Here is a 13,830-nt window from a genome sequence, read left to right on the forward strand (position 1 = left end):
TCCTCCAAATTTAGGAGCAAGTTTTCCACGGCAAACCGCCGAGAGAAGACTACTGCAGAACTCATGGGTCTACAACAGGGGGAGACCGAAAGCCTCCGAGACTATCTGACCCGTTTCAGCAACGAGTCATCCAGCGTCTCTCAGCTGGACCAGAGGCTAGCCGTTTTTGCAATGCAGAATGGCCTTCAGCCCGGGAAGTTCCTAGACTTCATGGTCATGCATACCCCGCAGACCTTGGAGGAAGCTCTGAGCGCCTCGGATAAATTCATCCGAGCCGAAGAGTGGAACAAAGCAAAAACCCAACCTCAATCTGGGGGAGGGAAGCAAAAACAAACACCCTTGTCTGAAGGCCAAGGCCAGAGGACAAAGGGAAAGGCCAAGGCCTCGGAACAATCTTCGGCCAGCCACCCAAAGAAGGAAAAATCTGCCTCATACACAGGCAGATACGAGTCCTACACTCCGCTCTCTCTTCCACGCGCCAAAATTTACAGCGTGACGAAGGAGGAGCAGAGTTACCGAAAGCCGAGACCACTCCTAGAGTGGTATCAGCGAAAAAATAAAAATCAGTGGTGCGAGTTCCACGAATCTCCGGGACATAACACTGAGGAGTGTATCCAACTGAAGGACCAGATAGAGGACATGGTCCGGAAGGAATACTTGAAAAAATACATCGCGGATCACTGCGAGAAAAAGGAGTCCGAGAAGTCAGCAAAGGACCCTCGGCAAGACCTCGACTTCCCCCGGAAGAACAGTAAAAAAGCAGAGGGAAAATTCTCTCCGATCAATGTTATCTCGGGAGGAATATGCTCTCGGAGGGAACACAAGAGACACCTTAGGGCTCTGACCCACCAGGTGAACAACGCTGACATTCAGCCTCCCCAGTCGCCGGTGCCGAACATGACGTTCACAGCCGCCGACTGCCGGGGGGTAACGTTCCCCCACGAGGATCCGTTGGTGATCATCGCCACGGTGGCCAACCAGGACGTCAGTAAGGTCCTTGTTGTCGGTGGCAGCGGAGCAAACATTCTGTTCCGAAAGGCCTACAATCAAATCAAGTTGAAGCCCAAGCACTTTACGCCGGTACCCTACCCGGTATCCGGGTTCAACGGGGCTTCAACTTATCCAGATGGGAAGGTGACACTTCCTGTCACCATCGGCTGCGATGAGGCAGCCAGGAATGTCATGATTGAATTTTTGGTCATTGACGCTCCTTCAGTGTACAACGTGATTTTGGGGAGACCCATAATTCATGAGATCCAAGGGGTCGTCTCAACTTATCATCAGCTGATGATTTACGTCTCAGACGTTGGCTTCCCCGAAAGGATACAGGGCAACCAAAAGGACGCCCGAAGGTGCAACTACCTCAAGCCATCCAGTAGTCGCCCAGATGACGACAGGGATGAGAAGGAGAAAGAAAAAGAAAGAGAGCCAAGCACAAAAAAGCCGAAAGGCCTAAGTGCTTCGGCCCAAGGATCTGTGCCTAGAGAAAAAGGGCCCGAAAGGGAAAAGGCTAGCTCTTCAGCTGAACCGAAAGACTCAGAGAGCCAGCCGAAGAGCAAAAAGACTGGAACACCTGCTGACATAGGCAGCAGGCCAGATTCTGAAGAGTCTAGTCCATCAGCAATGGACATGGACCAACAGACTGAAACAGTTGAGTTGGCCGAAGGAGACGTTGAGAAATGTGTAACAATCGGGATGGACCTTGATCCGAACACCCGTTGTGAACTTATTCAGCTCCTTCGGGACAACAGAGATGTGTTTGCTTTCTCGGCAGCTGATATGCCCGGGATAAGTCCAGACCTCATCTCCCATAAGCTTAATGTTGACCCAACGTGTCGACCAATTAAGCAAAAGAAGCGGAATTACTCCGCTAATAAGAACCGAGACATCGCAGCCGAGGTCAAAAAGTTGCTGGAGGCAGGCTTCATCGAGCCTTGTCAGTATCCAGAATGGCTTGCAAATGTGGTGATGGTTCAGAAGGCCAATGGTACCTGGAGGATGTGCGTTGACTTCACGGACCTAAATAAGGCTTGTCCAAAGGATTTCTATCCCTTGCCGAGGATCGATCAGCTAGTTGATTCGACAAGTGGCCATGCCTTGCTTAGTTTCATGGACGCATTCTCGGGGTATCATCAGATGTTCTTGCACCCCGACGATCGAGCAAAGACGGCATTCGTCACGAACGCCGGGGTGTACAATTATAAAATGATGCCCTTCGGATTAAATAATGCGGGGGCAACCTATCAAAGGCTGGTGGATCAAGTTTTCGCCGATCAAAAGGGCCGAAACATGGAAGTCTACGTCGACGATTCGATCGTCAAAAGCAAAAAATCTGAGGACCATGTTAAAGACCTGGCTGAAACCTTCGCCACCTTAAGAAAGCATCAAATGAAGCTCAATCCGAAGAAGTGTGTCTTCGGCGTGAAGTCAGGGAAATTCCTTGGGTTCATAGTCAGCAAGAGGGGGATTGATGCCAATCCCTCCAAAGTCAAAGCAGCGCTCGACCTTCCTGAGCCGAAAACAAAGCGGGATGTTCAGCGGCTCACCGGAAGAACGGAAGCCCTCTCGAGGTTCATTTCCAGAGCTTCGGATAAGGGGTTACCTTTCTTCAAAGCCCTGAAACTCCCGAAAACAAAAGAGCTCGTTTGGGAGAGAGAGCAAAGGGAAGCCTTTAAGCAGCTTCGGGAGCATCTGGCTCAACTCCCAACGCTGGCTAGCCCAGCAGAAGGAGAAACTTTGTTTCTGTATGTGGCCGTTAGCCCAGCCACCATCAGTGCAGTACTGCTGAAGGAAGAAAGCAAAAGTCAGCGACCGATCTATTTCGTCAGTCATACTCTGACGGATGCCGAGACTCGCTACCCTCTACTCGAGAAAGTCGCTTTTGCGGTAGTGGTAGCTGCTCGGAAGCTGAGGCCCTATTTTGATTGCCATCCGATAGTGGTCTTAACTGATCAGCCGCTGGAAAAAGTTCTCGGCAAAGTTGAAAAATCTGGTAGGCTGGCCAAGTGGGCTTTTGAGCTCACCGAATTCAGCATCAGCTACCATCCGAGGGCTGCCATTAAGGCTCAAGCTCTAGCGGATTTCTTGGCCGAATGCTCATACCAGGAAGCGCTAGACAATGAAAAGAAAGTCTGGACCGTGTTTACGGATGGATCTTCCACCGAAAATGGTTCGGGGGCAGGAGTAGTGATAACCTCTCCCGAAGGGAAATCCTTCGAGTATGCACTAAAATTTTCTTTTAAGACCTCGAACAACGAAGCCGAATATGAGGCAGCAATCGCTGGCCTAGAATTGTGCATCTCCCTGGAAGCCGATCATGTCTGCCTGAAAACAGACTCTCAGCTAGTTGCATATCAGATCAGCGGCAGCTACGAGGCCAAAGAGCCCTCCATGATAGCCTATCTTGCCAAGATCAAATCAGTCATTGCAAAGCTGAAAACTTTTGAGGTTCAGCTGATCCCAAGGGGTTAGAATACTCAAGCCGATGCACTCTCCAAACTTGCCAGTTCAACTCTCACTAAGCTGAATAGATCTGTATATGTGGAAGTGCGTCGAGAAAGAAGTGTCGACGAAGCACCTGAAGTGTGCTGCGCTGACCCAGAGCCTAGCTGGATGGACCCCATCCTAGCTTTCAAACTTCGGGGAGAGACTCCCGAAGATAGAGCTTTGGCCTCCAAGATGAAGAGAACCAGCTCAAGGTTCATTTTCTTCAGGGGGGAGCTTCTGAAAAAGTCCTTCTCAGCCCCATTGCTGAAATGCGTGGGACCAACAGATGCAGATTATATCCTACGGGAGATTCACCTCGGCATCTGTGGGAACCACATCGGGGGAAGGACCTTAGCCCACAAGGCATTGAGGGCTGGATATTACTGGCCCACCATGATCGCAGATGCTAAGGAGCTGGTCCGGAAATGCGAAAAATGTCAAAAATACGCACCAGTTATCCACCAGCCAGCAAGGGATCTTCAGCCAATCCTTAATCCACTCCCGTTTGCCCAATGGGGACTGGATATACTAGGACCATTTCCAGAGGCTGTGTACCAAAAAAAATGGCTGATAGTTGGTGTTGACTACTTCAGTAAGTGGATCGAGGCCGAAGCAGCCTCGAACATTACAGAGCAAACTGTCAGAAAATTTATCTGGCAAAATATCATCACTCGTTTCGGCATCCCGAGAGTATTTGTCTTCGATCATGGGAGGCAATTTGATAACTTACCACTGAAGCGGTATACAGACCAGTTCGGTATCAAACTGGCATATTCAGCGGTATGCCACCCGCAAAGTAACGGACAAGCTGAAGCTGCAAATAAACAGATCCTAAATGCCCTCAAAAAGAGGGTGGAAGATCAAAAGTCCAAGTGGCTGGAGGAGCTCCCTGGAACCCTTTGGTCCCTTCGGACAACTGAAAAAGAGGCAACGGGCTATTCACCTTTTGAACTGGTGTATGGTGCCGAAGCCGTTCTTCCAGTGGAAATTGGCTCTAAGAGCTTACGAGTGCACCACTTCTCGGCTGAGAATGAGCGACTGATGAAGGAATCTCTCGATTTCCTCGACGAAGTAAGAGACTCTGCCCGAGACAGAATGGCTGCTTATAAGCAGAGAATCAACAAACTTTACAACCGAAGGGTCCATGCAAGGCCTCTCAAAATTGGAGACCTTGTCCTTCGAAATGCTGCTGCAGTTCAGAAAAGTCGAATTCATGGAAAACTCTCAGCTGCATGGGAAGGGCCCTACAAAATCTGTAATGAGCTTCAGCCAGGGACATACCGACTTCGGCAGTTGGAGGGAACTGAGTTGAAAAATCACTGGAACGCTGATGTACTGAAAAAATATCATGTGTAAACCCTTCGGGGCAGAACAATCTTTGTAAGTACATTTTGAATTAATGAAAGGCCTTGGAGCCACCATTTATATAAATATTTGCATATTTTTATTCTTTCAAAGTTTTCTTGGTTCTATCTACTCTTTAAGGGTTTTTATTCAGCCTCGTCTGAAACCTTCGCCTTCGGGTAACTGGGTTTCAGATTGCTGACAAAACTCGTCTTTTTAAAGAACACTGGTCTTTCAGCTGAAGTCAAACTTTAGTAAGACTTGTTCTCCAAAGGCATGAGTCCATGGACAATTCTGGAATATTGCCTTAACTGAGCCTTGTATTCCAGAAAGCCATTATCCGAAACATTGCCTTCAGCTGGCCCTGTGTTTCGGATATCCATTTTTTTAAAGATAGCCAGAAAATTAAGGATAACAGCAACTGTTGGAAATTGTTTATTCAGCCTCGTCTGCAACCTTCCCCTTCGGGTAACTGGGTTTCAGATTGCTGACAGACTCGTCTTTTTAAAGAACTCTGTTCTTTTAGCTGAAGTCAAACTTCAGTAAGATTTGTTCTCCAAAGGCATGAGTCCATGGACAAGTCTGGGATATTGCCTTAACTGAGCCTTGTATCCCAGAAAGCCATTATCCGAAGCATTGCCTTCAGTTGGCCCCGTGTTTCGGATACCCATTTTTAAGAAATAGAGAAATTGTTTATTCAGCTGAAGTCATACTTCAATTTCTGGGGGGGCATGAGGCACTACCAGTGAAAGTTTATGTTCAGCAGAATTGAAGAAACAGTAAAGCATTCAAAGTAAGACAAAGCAGTTGAAGAAAGGAACGTCAGATTAATAATTCATGCTCAGAAATTGAGCTACAAGTTCAAATAAATTAAAAACTATATCGGCAGCCGCCCACAAGCGGAAAATAACAGCTGCCGAAATACGTACAGAAGCAAAAAATAAACTGCTTGTACGACAAGGCAAGCTGAAGCAAAAAAACAAGGCAAAAATTCAGAAAGCGGCAAGTCTAAAGTTGAGCGCATGATGAACCGCAAGATTCTGAAGACGACTGCCCGAGTTCCTATGCTTCAGCCCGAGGATCAGACTGATTAGCATTGTGGGGCCCCATGGTGGCCTCAGCCCCAGCAGCAGAAGAAGCAGGCTTTGCACTCTGCCGAGCCTCCCTTTCCCTCTGTTTAGCCTCAAACTCCTTTCTCTCAGCTTCTTCTTCGGCTTCCTCAGCCTGAAGGATTTCAGCTTCGATTGGAGTTGCATATTTCATATGAGGGTCTTTGGGATCCTGGACCCATTCAGCACATTTGGACCAGTCCAACTTCGGCTCAGCATGTAGGCAGACTCTTCGGCACACTCTGAACCCGTTTCTGAAACCCATTTCATACTCTTCTTGGGTATAGATACGGACTTTGAGTAGAGCCTCAGCATCAGCCAACTTCTTCTTTGTCTCCTCCAAGTCTTCCTTGGATTTCTTCAGCTCTTTGGCGAGCTTGGAGGAGGAACCTTTCAGCTCATTCAGCTCCTGCTGAACTTAAGAAGCCTCTGTCTGAGCCTGGGTCAGTTCTTCTTTTTTGGCCATCAGCTGATCCTCAACTTCTTGGAGCTTAGCTCTCTGAGCTTCAGCAGCATTAGCAGCCTCTGAGAGTTGGACATTCCGGGCTTGGAGCATCTCTTCAGCGGCCATTCTACTGGCTTCAAGAGCTTCCAGCTTTTGCTGCACTTCAGCTTGTGCAGCAGCTCCTTCCTGGATTCGGCTCCCAATGGTAGCCTTGAACTTGGAGATGTCCACTCCCATGTGCTCTTGAAGGAATTTTTCCCCTTCCATCAGTGGGGGAAAAACTTCCTTCTCCATAGCATCGCAGAAGGTTTTAAGGGCTTCAGCAGCTCTCTTTTCATATTCTTCACCCTTCAGCTGCTTCTCTTCAGCTGCTGCTTGCTTCAGCTTAGCAAGCTTTAGCTCCTCCTCAGCTACCTTCTTGTCATACTCGGCAGCATCTACCCTATCTTGTAGGGTATCTATCAGCTCTACAGTGAGAGTCTGATTGTGCACAAACTGGAAACAGGAGCACAAGTCAACCAAAAAAAATAATAATATATATAATAACTGAACCTGAATTGAAGAGCTGAATTGAAAAGGAGATAAAGGCAAGGAGAATCACCTGCATCATCAGCAGTTGGTTAGACCTGGCTGGGTCTGGAACTGATCTGCTGGATTCGCCCATCCCAGCAGTGGACTTTAGCGACCAGATTCTTGCCCTATCTACTTCGGACATGCCAGCAAAATCGTCGAAGTAGGCTGCAACACCTTCTCGGTTCTGACCCCATATGAGGTCCCAGATGTGATCTGGGATTGGAGTTCGGGGGGCCGAGAAACCCATTTCCCCAGACTGCAGCGTCTGGAAGGAAGGGAAGGATGACGATGGAGCTTCTTGAATCTTGGATGGCTCGGCATCCCCCTTCTTCTCAGAAGAGTCAATTATTATGACTTCTTCTTTTTCAAGTGTGAGGACGAAGGCCTCAACCTCTCTTGCAATGTCTGCCGTGAAACCCTCAGCACTGGGCATCACAGCATCCTCATCTCTGTGCTCAGCAGCACTCTCTTGAACTTCCTTTTGGACCCCTCCCTTAAGTTCGGGAGTTTTCTGATCCACCTCCATCTCGGGAGGTGGCGGAGGGGTCTTTGGAGGTGATTGAGGTGGCGGCCGGGGAACCCTCGGCGATCCATTGCCTTCCTCAGGTTCCCTTATCTCGACGCCGATGGTCATCGGCCTCCGCTGAAAGTCATGCGGGCCGATGATGGCCATTCTTCGTCGCCTTTTCTGAAGCGGCTGCTCATCCATGTCTGAGTCTGAAGACTCTTCTTGTGCCTGGTCTTCGGGACGAACAGGGGCTTTCCCTTCTCTATGTCTATTACTCTCTTCGGACTGTAAAAGACAGGGGGGAGGAAGAATGTGAGTAAAAAAAAACACAGACAAAACTAAGTCTAAAAGCTCACCGAGGTCTTCAGAAAAGCCTCGTCTTCTTCAGCTGCCCTAGCTGCAGCTTCTTCTTCAGCAGCCCTGGAGGACCCTTCTCCTCCTTCACAAGCTTCAATAACCCGTGCAACCTCTTCGGCCGTACGGGCAGCTTCAGCTTCTTCGTCTAACAGCTGAAACCAGGGATCTCTCTTCTTCCACCAAGGCTTCTGCCTCTGATACAGAGCAACAACCTCAATTTGGAAATGGGAAGAGTCTAGATGAACTTCCCTATGCCTCGGTTCAGTGATAGAGGGGGCCCGATCAGTTACAACTCGTTCTCGGTTGACGCCAAGACGAGTGAGTTAATGCCGACGTTTGTCTCGTCCCGCTCTGAAAAAGAAGAGGGAAAAGGTCAGTTCAGTTAGGTTGGCACAGCATAAAAGAGCGAAGTGAAAACGGAGGAAAAGAGATAATTAAAAGGCCTCGGCCCCAGCCGAAGAAGCTTACCATCCCTAAACTTTCGGCTGAGGCCGACAGCTGCTAACATGTTCTCTTGGAAGACATAATGCGTATCGGGGAGCCAAGTCTCCGGGATATGCTGCGTTCGACCGCTGCCCCCCCCCCCCCCGGTTCGGCAGCTTGCCGAAGATGTTCTGTTGATTAAGGTTCGGATCTGGGCCGTTATCTTCGGGGGGACCTAAACTTCCCATGTCGGGATCAGGCTCAGCAAGATACCTGGGAGCGCTGAAGACGAAAGGGTGGCCCGGGTCTGTGGGCGCCCTAACCCAAATCCATTGACCCCTCCAGTCCTTGTCTGAAGAGTCGTTCGGCCACATGGTTAGGTACTGGGGCCGAGACTCAATCCGGTACCACCCAGAACCGTGACTTCCGTGCCCACTTTGAATATTTGGCACTAGACGATGGAGCTTTTTGAAGCAGTGCAGGTTCGGCACATACCTGAAGAACTTGCAGACCCATAAGTATGTAATCACCCTTCGGATGCGAACGGGAGTTAGCTGACATAGGGAAATATTATAATGGATTAGCAAGTCTCGGACGAATACGTCCAAAGGGAACCTCAGCCCATACTGAAGTTGTCTTGTGTACACCCCCACATACCCCGGGGGTGGACGATGGATTCTATCGGATGCCACGGGCATTCGGCACCAATACCCATCAGCTTCAAGGATGCCGTAATGCAACTCAATCTGTTCGGCAAACTGATACTGTTCAGCATTCTCTACCCACCATGAGTAGGGGCGGTTCTTTATCATGGCCGAAGCTACTTCAGCATCCTCCCACTCCGAAAACCCAGGAAGGATGTCCCAAAGGATAGCGGGAACTTCATCGTCCCGCCCAGAAGCGCTCGGCCCCTCCGTTCTCTGAGGAGGAGCCGAAGAAATGGGAGTCGCCCTAATCCCTTCAGCAGGGTCAGGCTCTGCTCTCTGTCCATTCCAGGTCCCAATCCTGTTCTTGGGATCGGGAATTGGCCTTGCTCTTCTTGGAGCACGGGTTCTACCTCTAACTCCTCTCACCATGGATAAGTTTCGAAGAAAAAAGAAAGTCGAAAAAAAAGGGGAAGGAGTTCAAATTCGAAGAAAAATAAACTAAAATCAAAGGAATTTACCTTAATCTGAAGCGAAAGTTGCCGATTTACGAATTGGTAGTGACGAGTCTCAGTTTCTAAGCTTAATGCTCGGGGAATTTGCGAAGTTTTGACGCGGGTTCTTGGGACTTTCTTAAGAATTTTGGGTTTGTGTTGGTGAATAAGTGAGGAGAGATGACGCGCCTCTAATTATATCTCCAGAAATGGGAATTCTGGGAGTCCGCGTTTCAATTTCTCTTAAACATCCCACTAAGTAACCGTTAAACACACGACCTTGCGATTAAACCGCCCATTATCCGTCCAACTTCCACAATTATTCGCCTTAACTGTTGTTATCTCATTAATTACGGTTTAAATTCAAATTTCTTGGATTAATTAAATCATTCACTTACCTCCTTTTCTGATTAATCAAACCCGACCCGTCATCTTGCCAAATCGGGTCTGGGGGGCAAGTTGTTTGGGTCCAATTTAGTCCAATTGGGCCTAGTCATTAAATGATCCAATTTAAAGCCCAAGGTCAAGGTTCAACTCTCCAATTGTGCTAAAGTCAAAGATCAGTCCTCAAGGCAAGTCAATTGGGCTAAGGCCCAACTTCTCCATATATGCAAAGGTATAAAAGCTATCAATATTACATTTGTACATTCATTCAAACAAAGCCTCAAGCAACTAATTCTCTTGCATAGCATTCTCTTTCTACACACTGTACTGACTTTAGCATCGGAGGGGCCTTCCTCGGCAACACCCCCGAGGCTAGTTTACGTGTGTTTACTGTGCAGGAAACCTTCGGCCCAACATCACTTGGACCGAATCCAGTCTTCTCCACTTCATCGGACCTTCGACAAGGTCCCATTGTTTTCACCCGAAACAATATCCTTAACTTCGATTATACCCTTTTGAAATTGATTTTGTATCTTAATCATTTGGCTAATCATTATTGTTATTATATTTATTTATGCTTCTATAATTTTGGAGGTTGAAGGTTTTGTTCCATAAAACTAACAGTACTAGTAATTGTTATATGTTATAGTCGTACTCGTAGCTGTAAGCAATTGTGGTACTTCCTAGGTTATATGTTACTTGTTACTTCGTATAAGTTAGAGGTTAATCGTCAAAATAGTTATCTAAACAATTACTGTTCGGTAAAATCAGAAGTTAGATTAGTAAAACATTAAACAGTAATTGATCTAATCCATATTTTCTTGCCTCCAAAATTGTTCTTTCTGCAGTTGAAAGTTCAAACAGAAAGACACGTCACTTAAAGATTTTCATAAATATACAAATAACAAGCTTTTAAGCTGTATAATGTTCTTACTGTCCAGAAAACAAAAGCAGCTTGATGTTACTACTACTAGTCTACAACACCATTTATAGGGCCATTGCACTAAAATTCCAGTAAAAAAAATTTCCTGCCTGTTAACTAAAGTGCAAGAAAACCCATCTTTTTGTTTACTTAAAGCACCCATTTTGCATGTGAGATGCTGAATTAGTACACTAAATTTAGCTAAGACAGCTTCAGATCACACCTCTTTTGACTCTTATGCATATATTAACCCAATTCTAGTAACTTAAATTAGCAGGTTACATCATTATTTCTGGTACTAAACTTATTTTTGATTGCTCGCGTAATTTTGCTGTTGTTAAGGAGGATGTTTTGGCTCATTTTTTGGTTTTAGCAAAGATGAGAACACTGCACATCTCTCAAACAATGCAACTTGTTGAACGATTTACTGAGAGGGTCAATGAAGGAGGGAAATATACTAGAGTCACATTGATCTTGGTTGTTTGTTTCATAAGTCTGCCTGTTTTTCTGATCTTGTTTAAAGACTCGAAACTTCCACTTTCTGAGCCATTTGATGCAACTGAAAAACCTTTGAAGGAGAGTTCAGCAACGCTTTTGAGAGGAATTTCACTGGATGTTACACCATTGGCTGCAGGTAATGGTCCTATAACAGCACATTATGTACAAAGCTGGTCTTTTCGGTCCGGCCATATGCATTGTGCCAGGCCGATTAAAGGCTAACTAACTGAAGATTAGGCCGCAAAACGGGCCAGAATATAGCACCCGAAACCAGCCTGAATGTCAGATTTGATTTTTTCTACACTAATATATTCATAGTTCCTTCTAGTTGTGTGCTTGATTTCAATTTTGTTATGAAATACAAAGTATGGTTATTAGTTTATTACAAATTTTTGGTTTCATGTGTGATTACATGAATTGCTCACAGTTTGTCATTGATTTATTCACAGATGGACATAACAGTTCGTCAAATACTTCTATTTCTAGCAGCAAGCCTATTAGTGAGCAGCACAAACAGGTTGATGAGCTTTTAGCTTCAGGATTTGCTAAAGAATCATGCATAAGCAGGTACCAATACTCTTCATACCATAAAAACAAGCCTTATAAACCATCTTCTTATTTGATATCCAAATTACGAAGCTATGAAGAACTCCATACACGGTGTGGGCCGCAATCATTGTCCTACAGAAAAATTATAAGAAAACTATCAAGTACACAGCACATACATGATAGTGAGACCACACCATGCAAGTACTTAGTCTGGACACCTGCAAATGGATTAGGAAATAGAATGGTTAGCATGGCTTCGGCTTTCCTATATTTCCTTCTTGAAAATCGAGTTTTCCTTGTTGAGTTTGAGGCCGATATGGATGGCCTCTTTTGTGAACCATTTCCTAATTCAACATGGCTTCTACCCAAAGATTTCCCTCATAAAAACCGTTGGAGTCGACTACCAACGTTTAAAAACAGGGCAAATTCAGGGGAAAGTGGGCTTTCGCCGTCTTTTGTACACCTTGACATACAAAATGGGCACGGTGATCATAATATCCGGCATTTTCATTGCAATGAAACTCTTGTCTCCCTACAGAAAATCCCTGTTTTGATCATAATATCAGACCAATATTTCGCTCCTTCGTTATTCATGAGTTCATCCTATAAGGAAGAGCTGAATAAAATGTTCCTAGAGAAGGATGCAGTTTTTCACCAATTAGGACACTACCTTTTTAGCCCTTCCAATGAGGCTTGGGGACTAATCACAAGATTTTATGAAGCTTACTTAGCTAAAGCAGATGAGAAAATCGGCCTCCAAATCAGGGTCTTTGATCATCAACACATTCCATCCCGGAATATAATGTCACAAATTTTATCATGCACCCAATCCCATAATATACTACCCTCATTGGATAACACAAAAAAATCTCTAGAATTTCCATGGCAAAACACAGCCTCGAAATCAAAAGTTGTACTGGTAGCATCATTATATCCCGAGTATGCTGAGAGGTTGAAGAGTATGTATTGGACAAGGCCAACAACGAATGAAGATGTGATAGGAGTTTATCAACCAAGCCATGAAGAATACCAAAAATTTGGTGACAACATGCATAACATGAAAGCATTGGCTGAAATATATCTGCTTAGTTTGTGTGATGTGTTAGTGACTAGCCCTCAATCTACTTTTGGGTATGTTGCCCATAGTTTAGGGGGGTTAAAACCATGGATCATGGTAAGTTTAGGGAAGAACAAGCACTCGGATCCGCCTTGTAAACGAGGCATTTCTATGGAGCCTTGTTTTCATACTCCTCCACAATAGGATTGCAAGGACAAGACTAGGATTACTAACTTTACCAATCTTTATCCTCATATAAATGCTTGTGATGATTTGTGGTGGGGAATTAAGTTAGTTGATTTATGATCTTTTGAGCTTCAATAATGTATTTGTAATTATTTCATTATGAATCCTATTACTATTGTATTTTTTTTGAATTGTACAATTGATCAATATATACAAAGTTACAAAAATGACTTTCTTAATTAAAATACAAAGTAATATTAGTGTGTATTCTCTATCAATATGTGGTATCTGGCTTCAAAATATTAAGATGAACTAGATAGAAGAAGACATGCATTACTTTGGGCCCTAAGGAGTTCATTGTTCAGCCAATCCAAAATCTATATTGGGGGAAAAAAAAAGTTGTTTGATCCATCTTTACAATAATGCACAAAATGCATGTAAACAAAGAGTGGGAAAATTAGGTCCCAAAGTAAACAATATGACAATATGTAAATGCAGTCTAATATGCCTCTAGTTGCGTGAAAAGTTTACCATTTTCTATTATTGTGTCAAGGTACGGGTGTTCAAAAAGCCAAATGGGGTTATATACAACTAATCCGGTTTTAAGGTTAAAAAATTATTGAAAAAGACAAAAAATATACATGAAAAAAAACTTCTAATATTGGTTAGGTCTATTTGTTGATCTCCAAGTCTTGAATTATCAAAAAAAAATTCTTTGATTCGATTTGATCTAGTTTGGATATGAGAAGACCTGGCCTCAAGGTTTAATTTGAATGAATAAGCATACGTGTTGCAAGTACAAACAAATTGGGTTGAGTACTAATTAGGTAAATTCAAATTTGAGCTTGAAC

The 13,830-nt window shown here is 45.0% G+C and overlaps 1 protein-coding gene across 1 annotated transcript; it reads left to right on the forward strand.

Annotated features, from left to right (window-relative positions):
* The first annotated feature begins 11,082 nt into the window (after positions 1-11,082).
* Positions 11,083-13,170, forward strand: LOC110719482 (galactoside 2-alpha-L-fucosyltransferase-like). The gene has a single exon (XM_021898436.1). It carries the CDS (start codon positions 11,555-11,557, stop codon positions 12,995-12,997), a length of 1,443 nt encoding a protein of 480 aa, XP_021754128.1. The 5' UTR covers positions 11,083-11,554; the 3' UTR covers positions 12,998-13,170.
* Positions 13,171-13,830: the final 660 nt, after the last annotated feature.

This window comes from Chenopodium quinoa, unplaced genomic scaffold (genome assembly GCF_001683475.1).
Source record: "Chenopodium quinoa cultivar QQ74 unplaced genomic scaffold, ASM168347v1, whole genome shotgun sequence".
Classification (NCBI taxonomy): domain Eukaryota; kingdom Viridiplantae; phylum Streptophyta; class Magnoliopsida; order Caryophyllales; family Amaranthaceae; genus Chenopodium; species Chenopodium quinoa.